This window comes from Syngnathus typhle, linkage group LG4 (assembly GCF_033458585.1).
Source record: "Syngnathus typhle isolate RoL2023-S1 ecotype Sweden linkage group LG4, RoL_Styp_1.0, whole genome shotgun sequence".
Classification (NCBI taxonomy): Eukaryota; Metazoa; Chordata; class Actinopteri; order Syngnathiformes; family Syngnathidae; genus Syngnathus; species Syngnathus typhle.
Window position 1 is genome coordinate 3650138 of NC_083741.1, and position 14182 is coordinate 3664319.

The 14182-nt window shown below is 43.6% G+C and overlaps 1 protein-coding gene across 1 annotated transcript in view; it reads right to left on the reverse strand.

Moving 5' to 3' along the window:
• Positions 1-14182, reverse strand: part of LOC133152994 (transmembrane channel-like protein 3) — a 122972-nt gene that overhangs the window by 35576 nt on the left and 73214 nt on the right. Inside the window, exons 13-16 of the mRNA XM_061277002.1 lie at positions 13365-13622; positions 10311-10439; positions 7274-7341; positions 6893-7021 (exon numbers count right to left, since the gene is read on the reverse strand). Of these exons, the coding sequence (XP_061132986.1) occupies positions 6893-7021; positions 7274-7341; positions 10311-10439; positions 13365-13622 (584 nt within the window). The remainder of the gene's footprint in view (positions 1-6892; positions 7022-7273; positions 7342-10310; positions 10440-13364; positions 13623-14182) is intronic.

Genomic DNA, 14182 nt, shown 5'->3' on the forward strand with positions numbered 1-14182 from the left:
TAGCGTTTAGCTTCTTAATAGTCTTCAGTCGCTCTAGTTCTCGGCGTTTGGCGTCTACCACTCTTTGTCTCTCTGCATTTTCAGCCTCTTGTTTGGCTTTTAACTCAGCAGCTTCAGCTTCCAGTTTCTGAAGCTCCTCAATACGACGTTCTTGTTCCAGCATTACCTCTAAGGCAGCTTTGTTAGCGGCAACCTCAGCAGCTGCACTTTTCCTGCTTGCAGAGGAGGATTTAGTGTGGTGAAAGGTAGTGCTTGTCTCATGTGAGGCTACGGACAGACAATCATCAAATATTTGTTTTTCAGGCCTTTGACCTTTAGCCCTTTGTCTAGACGTGTTTCATTGTCAGGAACATCAATGCGTCTCCACTCATAATACACATCATTCAGCCTCTTAGATGCATTGCATACTTGAGTGATATATTCATTCAGCTGCTCATCTGTGTACCTTCTAGTGTCTCCACGAAGCGCTTGTTTGGCCACTTTAATTGCATCCTTCCACTTGTCATAACACACACTGAAACAACTCTTCTTAATTGCTCACCGTGCATTTCTTGACCCTTTTCTGTCCTATTGGGGACTCTTTGGCCTAGTCGTGGCTCTTCTGAGGTAGTCGGGTTGCTGACCAATGTGCCATCAGTCACTTGTGGCTGCGAGTCTGTGCCCTGCACACTTTCATGCTTTCTGCCACTCTCAGACATCTTACTTGGTTTATGTTGCTCACTGCTGTCTTCTGAAGCAGTAAGTTCTCACTATAACTCCCTCTCATATATAAAAGACAGCTTTGGGTTATTTTTGTTACTGATCTGTTTGTCTTGACTTGGCAGACTTTGACAGACCTTGACAGACCGTGAGAACTGTGTAAACAAAAACATAAACATACAGTGCATTTTTTAACAATAAATAAATATGCTCAAAATAATCTCATTTGGTCTCTTTTCACATCATATTGCACTACTGCCAATAAACTTAATCACAAAACATAATACCTATAAGACTGTTAAACAAATAAACTTTTAAACATCATCACAATAATCATTACAATATACATATAGTATATACCACCACTAGCAAACATATTCAATACTACAATACTGCAGCAAACAAGATGATTTCTTTTCCTTTTCCTTTTCAAGGCACAAACTAATATAACAAGTGGTTATATTAGCTGTAAGCTTCAATGCTACAGATAAACAAGGTACATAAATCAAATGCAAACTTCCGCAATTAAACAACACAAAAACGTCACCCTCATTACCTTATTAGCTGCATATACAGGCGTGATAGGTGGTTAATAAGGCTTAAGAAACTTAACTATAACTTGGCTAGTCAACAGCATAAAAAAACTGGCTTTTCCTAGCGGAGATTTCCGCCGGTGGTCAGTCACTAAACGGGTCCGTGTGAAACGACAAAGAAAAATGTTCCGCCTCATTGATCACCATTAATAGGCAAGAACAAAAATACTTTGAGCTGAAATACTGCCTCAGATGCAGTTACAATGAGTTTGTATTTTCAAAAAATCAACCAATAAAGAAAATAACTAAAGGCCCAATAGTTTGCTGTAAATTACTTACTATGATTTGATTAATCTTGACTGACGATATCAAGGTGCTGAATTACACTTGACTTTGGTGTCACGGAGCTGTGCCGCATACATGCTGCATACAGATCTCAAGAAAACACGATACGCACCCAAATTTTGACATTCCTTTTTTTTTTAAAGTCCCAATGATCGTCACACACGCATCTGGGCATCTGAGTGAGGGTGTCTCCTCACTCACCATTGTATCCTCGGACATGCTCCCCCATACCTCAAAGAACTCCTTGCCCCAAAACCTGCCACCCGAAGCCTCCGCTCATCCAATTCACACCTTCTCCACGTCCCGAAAACCAAGCTGCATACCATGGGCGACCGGGCCTTCTGACATACAGCCCCTACACTGTGGAACTCCCTCCCCGACCACCTAAGACAGTGCTTCTCAAATAGTGGGGCCCCTTGGGGGGCGCGGTGCTATACCTGGGGGGGGCGCGTGTGACCCTGGGGAACAGGCTTTTTTTTTTGGTAGTACTAGAATAAAGTGTAATTGCGCATCTACTACAGTAGGCGGCAGTGGCGCTCTCATTGTTACTTCTGTCACGTTTGCGACAGTGCAACATTTTACGACTTACAAGACAACAGGTTTGCCTTGGTTAGCAGTGTTGAGTCAACAGAAAGCTCCGACTGCGTCCCGTCTATAGCCTCCGTTATTCAACATAACAACCACCAACATGAAAAAGTTTTTAACAGGGATGAAAAGAAAAGCGGGGAGTAACAAAGATAATGAAACAAAAGAAAGTCAGCCGAAAGCTAAGACGAGGAAATACGACGAAGCGTATTTAGCGCTTGGCTTCACTGTGAGTACAGTTGGAGAATATTATTTATTGATTTGATTTAATTTTGCAATGGTGCAATTAGTTGGTCAAACATGTTTACAGTTTAAACAAGGATTTACTTATTTTTAATTTCAGGCATTGATGCACTTAAAATCTTTTCTGTTGCAGACTTAAAACACGATTTGATAAAGTTATTCTTTGTAAGTTTGACCATGTGTCTTTCTTTTTTTCTTTAATGTTAATAAGGATAAAATGTTATGCAGAGATGGATAGTCACGGTGGGGAGTGGGGGGCGCGAATAGTTTTGTTCTTGCTAGGGGGTGGCGTAACAGAAAATAATTGAGAAGCACTGACCTAAGAGCACCCCAATCCACTGACTCTTTCAAAACCGGACTTAAACCTCACCTCTGTACCTTAGCATTTCCGTAATTTCTCTCATATCCTGGTTGTCGTCCAGTTGTTTTATACTTATCCTTGTTTTGTTTTCTTGTTTTTATTTGCCATGTAGCACTTTGAGATTCCTCCGAATATAAAGTGCATTGTAAATATTATTTATTATTATTCTTATATTCCGCTCCCCCACATTGACAGGTCAGGTCAGGTCAGGCTGCGCTCACCTTCTTGCTCCACATCCATCGGTGACCATACGGCGTAGGACCGAGCACCCGCCCGACACCCCCACAATCTCAAGATGCTTCCCGAGCTGCTCCAATCACCGCGCACGCGGTCGCCCTACTGGGCGCTTCCACCCCATTGGGTCCGGAGCGGACAGAATCCGGTTCGCTGGATCCGAGGGTGGGTCACGTACCACGTGGCCGTAGAAGGTCAGCTGTCCCTCCCATATCTGGCAGATGACGCACTCCATCCCCGCTCGCTCGAGAACCGTCTGGTTTGACACACGTTCTCGCCAGTGGATCCCGAGGATGCGACGGAGGGAAGTGCACGCAAAGGTGTTCAGTCTTCACCTTTGCCCGCCAGTCAGTGTCCATGCTTCACAAGAGTAAAGCAGGACGGGCATGACCAGCGAGCAAAAGATTTGAACCTTTGTCAACGTGCTCAGATATAAGGAGCGCCAAACACTCCCATTCAGTGAGCCCATCACTCCATTCGCAAGACCAAGCCGACGAGCGACCTTAGCCTCACACGAAGTGGCGCGGTGAACCACGCTGCCGAGATAAGTGAACTTGTCTATGATCTCCACCTTCTCGCCCGCCGCATCGGCTGACGCGATAGCAGCGTCCATATAGCCACCGAAGACCTGGATCTACGTCTTGATCCAGGAGAAGCGCAGTCCCACCGGGTCCGCCTCCTCGCTCAGTGCTTCAAGTGCTTCGGTCAAGACGTCTACGATCTCCGCAAAGATCACAGGGTTGTCAGCATTGCCGAACGACACCCCGCAGCCCATCCTGTCTACAACGCGGCCCACAATCCAGTCCATATAAGTGCTGAAAAGTGATGGGGCTAGTATGCACTCCTGCTTCACCCCAGTATTGACTGGAGAGAAGACAGAGATGGTGCATCCGTACTTAACAGCACTTTCTGTGTCGGAGTATAGAGCCGAGATGAGATGGACAAGCTGCGGTGGGATCCCGCCTAGCCCCAGATGTCTCCACAGGGCATCTCAACTGACTGAGTCGAACTTCTTGATATCTATATAGGCTGCAGGCAGCTTTCTATCGAAATCTCGAAAGCCCTCGGTGAGAACACGAAGTGTGAGGATGCGGTCTACGGTTGATCTTTTTGGTGTGAAACCGGACTGCTTAGGGCGCTGGTAGTCTAAGAGCTGCTGACGTATCCTGTTCAGAAGTACCTGGGCGAAGACTTTGCCTGGCACCGAGAGAAGGGTAACCCCTCGGTGGTTGTTACACTCTCGGATATCACCCTTCCCCTTCCAGGTAGGGACGACAACGCCCCTTTTCCAGTTGATTGGGATGAGTCCCGAGCTCCATACGGAGTATATCAGCGTGTGCAACAATCGGAGGGCGGCATCCCCTCCATCTTTGAAGATCTCTGGACAGAAACCGCAGATTCCCGGAGCCTTTCCATCCCTCAGCTGGCCCAGAGCCTTTCGGACTTCCTCAAGGGTAGACGCATCAATGCTGAGGGGTGGGTTAGGCACCAGGTTCTGGATGCCCACAGCAGAGAGCTTGCAGCGTGGAGGTTCGGCCCAATACAACTCCTTGAAGTATTTGGCCAAACGCTTCAGCCCATCTTCTCCCGATAGGACACTGCCATCAGCCGATAGGACCGTCAAATTGCGCGGGGGGGCCCGGATGAGCGGAGTTCTTGAATTGCCTCATAAGCCGGGTGAGCGTCACTTTTACCCAAGTGACCCTCGACCGCCTCACAGAGATCTCAAACCCGCCCGTCATGGTCCCAACCAGCTGCTCAAATAGCTTCTAGCCACAGTTCCCTGTAGCGACCGGTTCTGCCATCTAGTCTTGCCTTGGGGCACTGGTCGATTATGTCCACCGTCTCCTGTGAAAGGGCACTCCGACGATTCCTAGGGATCTCTGGAATGTGATCGCTGGCAGCCGCCAGGACTGCGTCTCTGAAGCCCTCCCACAGTGCCAGCGGGTCCTCTGTTGCGCCCAGCCCACCAAGCCTCATAGCCAAGTTCCCGGCATACGCGTCCGCCACGCCAGGTTCCTGCAGTCGACTGACGTCCAGCCAAATCTGGCCGCCCGGTTGCTCACCTCGGAGCTCGAAGGCGTAGTTTCAGCATTGCCACAAGAAGCCTGTGGTCGGTGTTGAAGAACTCCGCACTTCAGAACACCCTGCAGTTCTGCAGCAGGGTCCAGCGATTCACAAGTACCTGGTCAATCTCCTTCCTAACCAGGCCGGTATTTGAATACCAGGTCCAACGCCACGAATCCGGCCTCTGGAACTATAATCCACCAACTCTCAAACCATGACTCCTGGCAAAGTCAAGCATCATGATGGAGTTGGTGTCACGTTCCCCATTGGGGAAATTTCCAGAGCGGTGAGGACCGACACATGCCTCGTAGCCATCCCTGCAGGTACCAGCGACAGCATTGAAGTGCCCAAGAACAATCAGCGTGTCCCTCCCGGGAAGAGCGTCCACAACCGAGCTGAGTTCAGCGTAGAAGTTTTCATTCGGCTCACTCGTCCCGGTGGGAGCGTACACTGCGACAAACGATACTACTCCCAACGAGTGTGCGAGCAGTAGTCCCATTATATGCTCCGAGACCGACGTGACCTCCTTTATCTGTGACGCCACCCGGTCGGCCACCGCAATGGCCACTCCCTCTTTGTGCTGACCGTCGAGTCAACCAGACCAGTGGTAGGTGTATCCACCTGCCCTGATCTCGCCAGAGCCCGGCCGCCGCACTTAAGAGAAAGCAGCCACCGCGATGCCCAGCAGAGCGAGCTCCCCCGACAAGGCGGGCATGCGGGAGTCATCCTGCAGTGAGAGTACGTTCCAGGCGGCCACCCTGACCAAACACCTCAGGTTCAACCGAGGGTTTCGCGATCGGGTGAGCGACACCTCTCCACCGCCGCAACACAAGGCCGTGCCCATACCGACCCGGTTGCTCCGGGGTTTACCCTCAATCGGGCTGCGGGGGTCCCGAGGGCTTTGCACCACCGCCTTCATACGGCACCATATTTTGGCCTCGGGGGTACTTTCCAGGAGCGGGTTTCTCGTATGATTTCGTTGACGTTCTGTTGCGGGTGAAATTTAAGGGGGTGGGGGTGCAAGCCCCACTCCCCCGTGGCTACGGACGCAAGAGATGCCACCCCTTTCAGCACCTGGGCAAGTGCCCAAGTACAGCCGATAACATTGACAGCTTTGCATGAAAGAAATATACTATTATCCTGACTGTTACTTCAAATCCATCCCTCCATTAATAAAATCACCAGTGGTAAATGTCTCTATGTTTTATTATGAAGCAACATTTGTCCAGTTAAGAGTACAGTGATCCAATGTTTATTGCTGATAATTGGTTCCAAGACCCCCATGATAGGTGAAAATCCGCGATGGAGAGTCAATATTTTTACGATATCTCTACAAGACTTTTATAATTTTATTTATCAACACTTTATTGTATTTCTAAACGGCCCATGATGCATTTGGCTGTCATGCCTCGTTCGTGACAAAACAAAGTGCACATCTGAGATGCTGCTGATTCTGCTGACGCAAATGAAGTGGAAGAGTGGATACGTAGCGGGAGGCTGAGATAAAGCGTGGTTAGAGCTGTGCAGCTCTACGCCAATTAACGGCAAGGATACAGATCAACATGTTCCCATTGGTCAAGTCTCCTCTACCGGCCAATCGTGTGCTGTGAAATCGTATGGCAGACAAAACCCCGTGCTCCAAGTGACACCGCAAAAAGCCACGATGCACCAAAGATTTCTGCAATTTATGTTTTCATAAAAACCCGCGATGCACTAAGGCGCAATATGTGAAGTGTGAAGTGGCGAGGGAGCACTGTAGACCGTAAACTTTTCAAACCATTATACTGTAGTATGCTGTCTGTTACAGTTGATGTAAATGCCTGACCTGGATGCTTTGAAGACTTGCTGATGAGGAACATTACAAGTGAGGACCGCCCAGCTCCGGAGATACATTAGCCCAATCAACTTCAACACATTGAAGGCAGGAAGACAAGGGGAGAAAAAAGCTCCCATCCTGTGGGAAAGAAAGAGTTATTTACACACCAATTGTGTGACATCGGTAAAACACATTATGTTCTTTACTGCAAGGTGACAATTCTGAAATTATATGATGAAATCTGATGTGTCAGCTACAGAAGTGCAATTGAGACATTTTGGGTGTTTCTAACAAGGGCATGGATAGTGAGCAGTACAGAACCGACAGAAACAGAACAGAACTTCAATGGCAGTCAAGCTACCTAAACATTTTACAAATCTTTCAACTTACCAGATCATCCCTTGGTTATAAATCAAGTGCAGGACATTCTCTGCTATTTTGAATTCCCCATATTCAGGCTGGAAATACAAAAAAGAATATTGGTATCGTTTAAATCTAATCTAATCTCATGAATTTTCCAATTCGATTTGGGTAAATGTACAGTACAATATACAATATACCAATTGCAGAATTTAATTAAACAACCACCAGCAAAAGACTTAACATAAATGTATTATATTTCTTAGCATACTAATCAATTCTAACGATGTGAAATCATTTATGAAGTATCCAATACCACATAGTAGGGAATCAAGGGGATGGGGTGGTTATATATTGTAGTGATTACATATTGTCACTCTTGAAAAATAGATTTAGGAAAGGGTTTAAAAATTCTTAGACAATATTGTGCTACAGCAGAAATTTTCGATAATGTACCATTGCTGATGTCATTATTTTGGTACGCAATGCAGGTTATATATTGTATAGATTACATATTGTCGCTCTTGAAAAAGAGATATAAGAAAGGGTTTAAAAATTCCTAGACAATATTGTGCTACAGCATAATTTTTTGATAATGTACCATTGCTGATGTCATCATTTTGGTACGCAATGCAGCTTAAAAATCTTCAGAAACCTCATTAAAGACAAATATAACATCCTTGTTGAATAAAACCGAAATGAAAAGTTAATGTTATATTATTATTATTATTATTATTGTTGTTGTTATGGTTGTTATGATTGGGGCTAGGCAATAATTCAATATCAATATATATTGCAATAGACAGCTGATCAATAACAATAGAAATTGCGCTCAATATAATATCGATTTAAAAAAAATCAGGAAGAAAACCCCAATATCTTCATTCTGCATCTAGGCAGAGGATACAGTATGTCATTATTTCATTCATGCCACAATGACACAAGGGCCCAAAGTTACAGTTAAAGTTAAAGTCCCAATGATCGTCACACACATCTGGGTTTGTCCTCTGCATTTAACCCATCCCCGTGTGATTTGGATCCATCCCCTGGGGGAGAGGGGAGCAGTGAGCAGCGGTGCCGCGCTCGGGAATCATCTAGTGATCTAACCCCCAAATTCCAACCCTTAATGCAGAGTGCCAAGCAGGGAGGCAATGGGTCCCATTTTTCTAGTTTTTGGTATGATCCGGACGAGGTTTGAACCCACAACCTTCCAGTCTCAGGGCGGACACTCTACCACTAGGCCACTGAGCTGGCCTAAGGAAATTAGGATCACTAAAACGTGCTTTAGTACCAGATATTTTGAGTTGTTTTTCCTTTTGAGAATTGTTTTATGTCATTTTCATCTTTAAACAACTAAATTGTCTTTCATGTTATCTTCAATCTGTTTGTTTTCTGATTTTCAATAAGAAAAAAAAAGTCAAATGTGGAGTAATGTGAAATATGTTCATTGGGACGCATTAAGCCAGGGGTGGGCAAACTACGGCCCGCGGGCCACATCCGGCCCACGGGACCGTTTAATCCGGCCCGCCAACCCTGAACAAATTGTATTATTAAACTTTTTTTTTTTGGGTCATTTTGCCTGCAATGACTGCGTTTCCCCAGTAGATGGCGAAGCGCTCGCCTGCGCATTTACTACCGGAAGCCGTGTCAGAAAGCTCGGTGCACACTCACAAGTGCGTGTACGTGTACATGGCGCCCTCGCGCTCTATTTGTATCAGTCCCAAATTTAGAGCGTGGGCTGTGACAAAAGCATTCTTGTAATTTGCGCGCTGAGCTTTCAGATGCAGTTTTGCGCTAAAGCCACCCATAAACCTTCCCCTGGAATCTTTCCATTAAAATGAGTCGCCCAAGGAAAAGCAGTGCCGAGCGTTTAAAAGAGAGTGGCCAATTTGGCTCGACGTACGCGACGTGACGTTCAGCCACATCAACATCAACCCATCACAGATCGAGGTAAACGGACCAACACCTCGGATCTCTCCTAAGAATTGCCACAACAAATTTTACTCCAGACTATGACGCACTAGCAAAAAAGGGAGACCAACAACACTGTTCCCACTGAAAATGAACGGGAGGCTCTGATTTTCAAATACCCCTCACCGTGTTGCTGTTTTGATTACTTTATTTGGATGTATGCTTTCACCGATTCTTCAAGATGATATTTGGTCAGAATGTTTGCCGTTTGATGTGATCTCATAAGATAAACATCTTTCATTAATCTGACCTGCAGGCACTGAAGTGATGGAGACTGTTATTCATAATAACAGTGTCGTATTTTATGAGAATCAGCAGTTTTTTAGTGAATTATTATTATTATTTTTTTTAATGCTGTTAATAAATGCATTTTCAAAAAACTTGTTTGGAATATCCATGCTTTACTACCTACTAAAGGCCAAAATCTTTTATGCAATGACCTTTACAGGTCGCTTATACGACTTCACACAAAGCCTACGTCCATCTGCTCCTGGTTCGGCCCTCCGGTCCAAATTTAGAACCCAGTCCGGCCCGCGAGTCAAAAAGTTTGCCCAGCCCTACTAAGCAGATTTGTTTAAAAATATGTTTATTTAATATTTTAAATGATCAGTTAATTTGACTTTTTCATACTCACGTTGAAGTTTATTTTTGAACATGAGATCAACCAAACACAAAATCGTTCTTTTCACATTTGCACATAATTTCATGTTATGCCAGTTGACTGTGTATTTAAGGTTAAATATTATATTTTACAATAAATTAATCAAAATTTTTTTCTGGTTCTTATTTTGAAGATTATAAAAAAATAGCAAGATGCATCGATAGTGATATGAAAAATTTATTATCTATTTATTTATTCATCCATCCATCCATTTCTTATACCGCTTGTCCCCACGGGGGTCGCGGGCGTGCTGGAGCCTATACCAGCTGTCATCGGGCAGTAGGCAATTAATTAATTAATTTATTTATTTATTTACCGCTGCATGTGCTGACATTTTCGCCTTCAGTCAATTTAAGAAATGTGAAACATTCATATTAAATATGCTTCATTCCATAATAAGAAGATAATAATGGGTTAGTTCTGTGTTCAACTTACAAATTTGCTCTCCAAATCCCAACAGCAACAGTCACTGAGGTAACGAACGACCAAGCCTCTAATGAAATCAATGAGCAGGATGCTGGCCACTGTAAAGATCATGTCTATGATGGACAGCTTCAGCATTTCCTAGAGGTTTGGTTTAAACATGAAGACAGAAATAGTAGTTATACACCAAACAAAAAAGCTCTATTTCTATTTAATGCAAATCGTGTCATGGAAAAGACTGACTCATTTTTATCTAAAGTCTTTAAAAAGTTTAATTTATCTTCTATGGATGGATTATCAATGCATTAGCTATAGTAGACCACTTAGTCAAAGTCAAAGTCTGCTTTATTGTCAATCCCTTTATATGTCAAGACACACAAAGAAACCGAAATTCCGTTTCCTCTATTCCACGGTGACGAGACATAGTACACGATAGACATACAAGTAGACGACACAAAATAAAAACAAGAAGGCACAAACAATAAATAATAAATAATAAATAAATATGAGTGATGAATAAATAATAAACAAATAACACAATAAATAAGAGGAGCAAAACTGAGCAAACAGCAGACAGTAAGCATAGCGCAAAGTACCGGACTTAGCATACTGTAAATAGACCCTGTCTGAAAGACCACATTTTAGGAACAGTCAGTCTTGGGGGGGATCTCAGAGCTGCGTCTATAGTACTACATCAGTATTCATCAAGTATACTACATCCAAACAGTGCTTTATGTCTGCAATGGTCATACATTTTTTCCATCATCGTTGATTTGTTTGTTCATGCGTGTTTGTTTGCAACTCCTTATTGAATTCAACAGTTTTGTGTATGCAGCAGGTTCCAAGTTTCCCTCGTTAAACACACCTGATTCAAATGATCAGTTTATCCTCACGTTCTGCAGGTGCCTGGTAATTGAATCAGGTGTGTTTAACGAGGGAAACTTGGAAAACATGTAGGAATGCGGCCCCTGAGGACTGGAGTTTGAGACCCCTGATCTAAGCACATGGACATTAAGACAGGAAGGCTGGAGCAGAGGTTTGAAACCCAAACCTCAGAATTGTGATGCACACGTATGAACCACCCACTCACTCACTCACTCACTCACTCACTCACTCACTCACTCACTCACTCACTCACTCACTCACTCACTCACTCACTCACTCACTACTCAATACTGCCAAATGAATATGAAATGAACCTAATATTTAGAATAATTCAATTAGGTTGTAGGCATCAAGTGAGCTGAGAGGGAAAAACAAAACATCAAAGTATGTACTTCTAAACTATCAGACTATTACTTATCGATTTGAAACCCAAACCTCAGACTTGTGATGCACACGTATGAAGTACTCACTCACTACTCAATCCTGCCAAACGGATATGAAATTAACCTAATATTTAGAATAATTCAATTTGGTTGTAGGCATCAACTGAGCTGAGAGGAAAAACAAAACATCATAGTATGTACATACTTCTAAATGTGACTCTCAGAACGACAAGAGGTCGATCATTTCAGACAAGATATTTCTAGAATTGGTATCATAACATACAATGATGATGGTAATAATCTGTTTTGCAAACCCATGTTTTAATTTTCAGTTTTTGCAAATTAAAACCTAGTTGTATATTTTTTTTACAATTACAATAGATTAAAGGGAGGGTATACTGAAAGTTAAGTTAAAGTCCCAATGAATGTCACACACACATCTGGGTGTGGTGAAATTTGTCCTCTGCATTTAACCCATCCCCGTGTGATTTCGATCCATCCCCTGGGGGAGAGGGGAGCAGTGAGCAGCAACGGTGCCGCGCTCGGGAATCATTTGGTGATCTAACTCCCCAATTCCAACCCATAATGCTGAGTGCCAAGCAGGGAGGCAATGGGTCCCATTCTTATATTCTTTGGTATGAGCCGGCCGGGGTTTGAACCCACAACCTTCCAGTCTCAGGGCGGACACTCCACCACTAGGCCACATAAACTAGCCCAGTTTATGTATTTTTTGTTATCAGACAAATGAAAGAACAAGCATTTTGTATTTTATCCATTCAGTTTTGAGGAATAATGAAACAACACATGGCTTAAAGCACCTACTTTGGAAAAGGAATAGCGCCCCACCCCATGTCTTGGTTGATGTCACGGAAGAAAATTTCCCCATTGTAAATCTTTGTGCAGTCTATTGCTTAAAATGTACAAAAACAGCTATAAATTGACACCAAAATTTACATGGACATTTCTACTTATGACTACTTCAACATATCACAAGGATTAGCCTCTCCGTGGCCGATTTAAGAGAAACAAGCAGCCTCTGGAGCTGAAGTGCCCTGTCACATCTTTCCATTTCCTTTCACCAGTCACCAACATACGCAAACAGAACGCGTTCAGAGAGACTTAATGTAAGCTGAATAGTTCATACGTCGTTATACAGTGAGCCCTCACCACTTTCCGCTTCACCTATTGCGAACTCTGTGCATCGCGGGTTTTTATGAAAACAAATATTGCGTATACTATATTCGGTGCGCCTCGGCTTTTTGCAGCTTCACTTGGAGCGCGGGACTTTGTCTGCCCATATGACTTTACAGCACACTTTTGGCCGAGAGACCAATGGGAACAAGTTGATCTGTACCTTTGCCACTGATTGGCTTAGAGCTGTAAGAGCAACTCTAACAACACTTTATCTCAGCCTCCCACAACGTATCCACTCTTTCACTTTGTTCGCGTCAGCAGAATCACAGGACACATGAGGAAGGGCAAGTGAACTGAAATCAGGGGAAATGGGATTTTGAAATAAAACAAAAGGACAGGACAAAAACAAGTCTTAGACGAGACAACTTCACCATGGTGGGACAATATCTCATCTATAGATTATAATTCAGATTCATACATTTTCTATACCACTTGTTCAGTGTCACAAAACAGCTGAAACCTAACCCATTTGACTAAGGGTGAGAGGTGTGGTACATACTGAACAGATTACAGCCAATCATAAAGACTGACCACAACACTATATTAGATTTAGGCCACTCGACATATTACTGTAACTGTAACTACTGTAAATCAAAAACATTACCTGCCCAACGTAGGTTTCCCAGCACTGGTCCTGTTGAGAGCGAGTGTTCTTTTCAAACTGAGCTGTCTGGTTGGAGAGGGTCTCAGAGCTGCCCCTGCTTCTGTTGGTGACGTCCAGCATTGTGGTAATGGTGGTGATGGTGCTGTTGCGATGTGAGATCTCAGACACCAGGGTAGTAGATAGGCTGGATGCAACAGGCTGCGCGATAGTTGCTAAGTAGGAGTTGGTGTCAGACCAGTTTGCTGGACTCGCTGGAATCTGGGAAACATCCATATATACTGTCTTTACCATGTCTGTCTCTTTTAAATGTTTAAATCTCCTCAATTTTATTTTTCCAAATACATTATTGTATTTCGTTAGCCTTACATTAAAAAGTCATGAAACATTTTTTTTGCAAACACCAACCAAGTGACAAAAACAAAATAACAAAAACAATAATCAGACTCTACCCAGGACTGGTGGAAATTCACACTCACATGCTCACTCAAATTGGGTGGGAACTTAACCTGCTTAGGTACTTAATGGCAGAGGTGCTTTTAGTAATTTAGAACAGTTTTGTCATAGACTTATAATGACAATTTTCGTCCATTAGGCCACTACATTAGCAGTGACTGGGTTCCATTAGGTATGAAAAAGTTTGGGCACCCCTGATCATTTTCATAATTTTCCTTTATAAATCATTGGTTGTTCGAATCAGCAATTTCTGTTAAATATATCATATAGCAGACAAACACAGTGATATTTGAGAAGTGAAATGAAGTATTTAGGATATACAGAAAGTATTTCTGCAAAAGGAGGATTTTTCTGTTGGGGTGCCC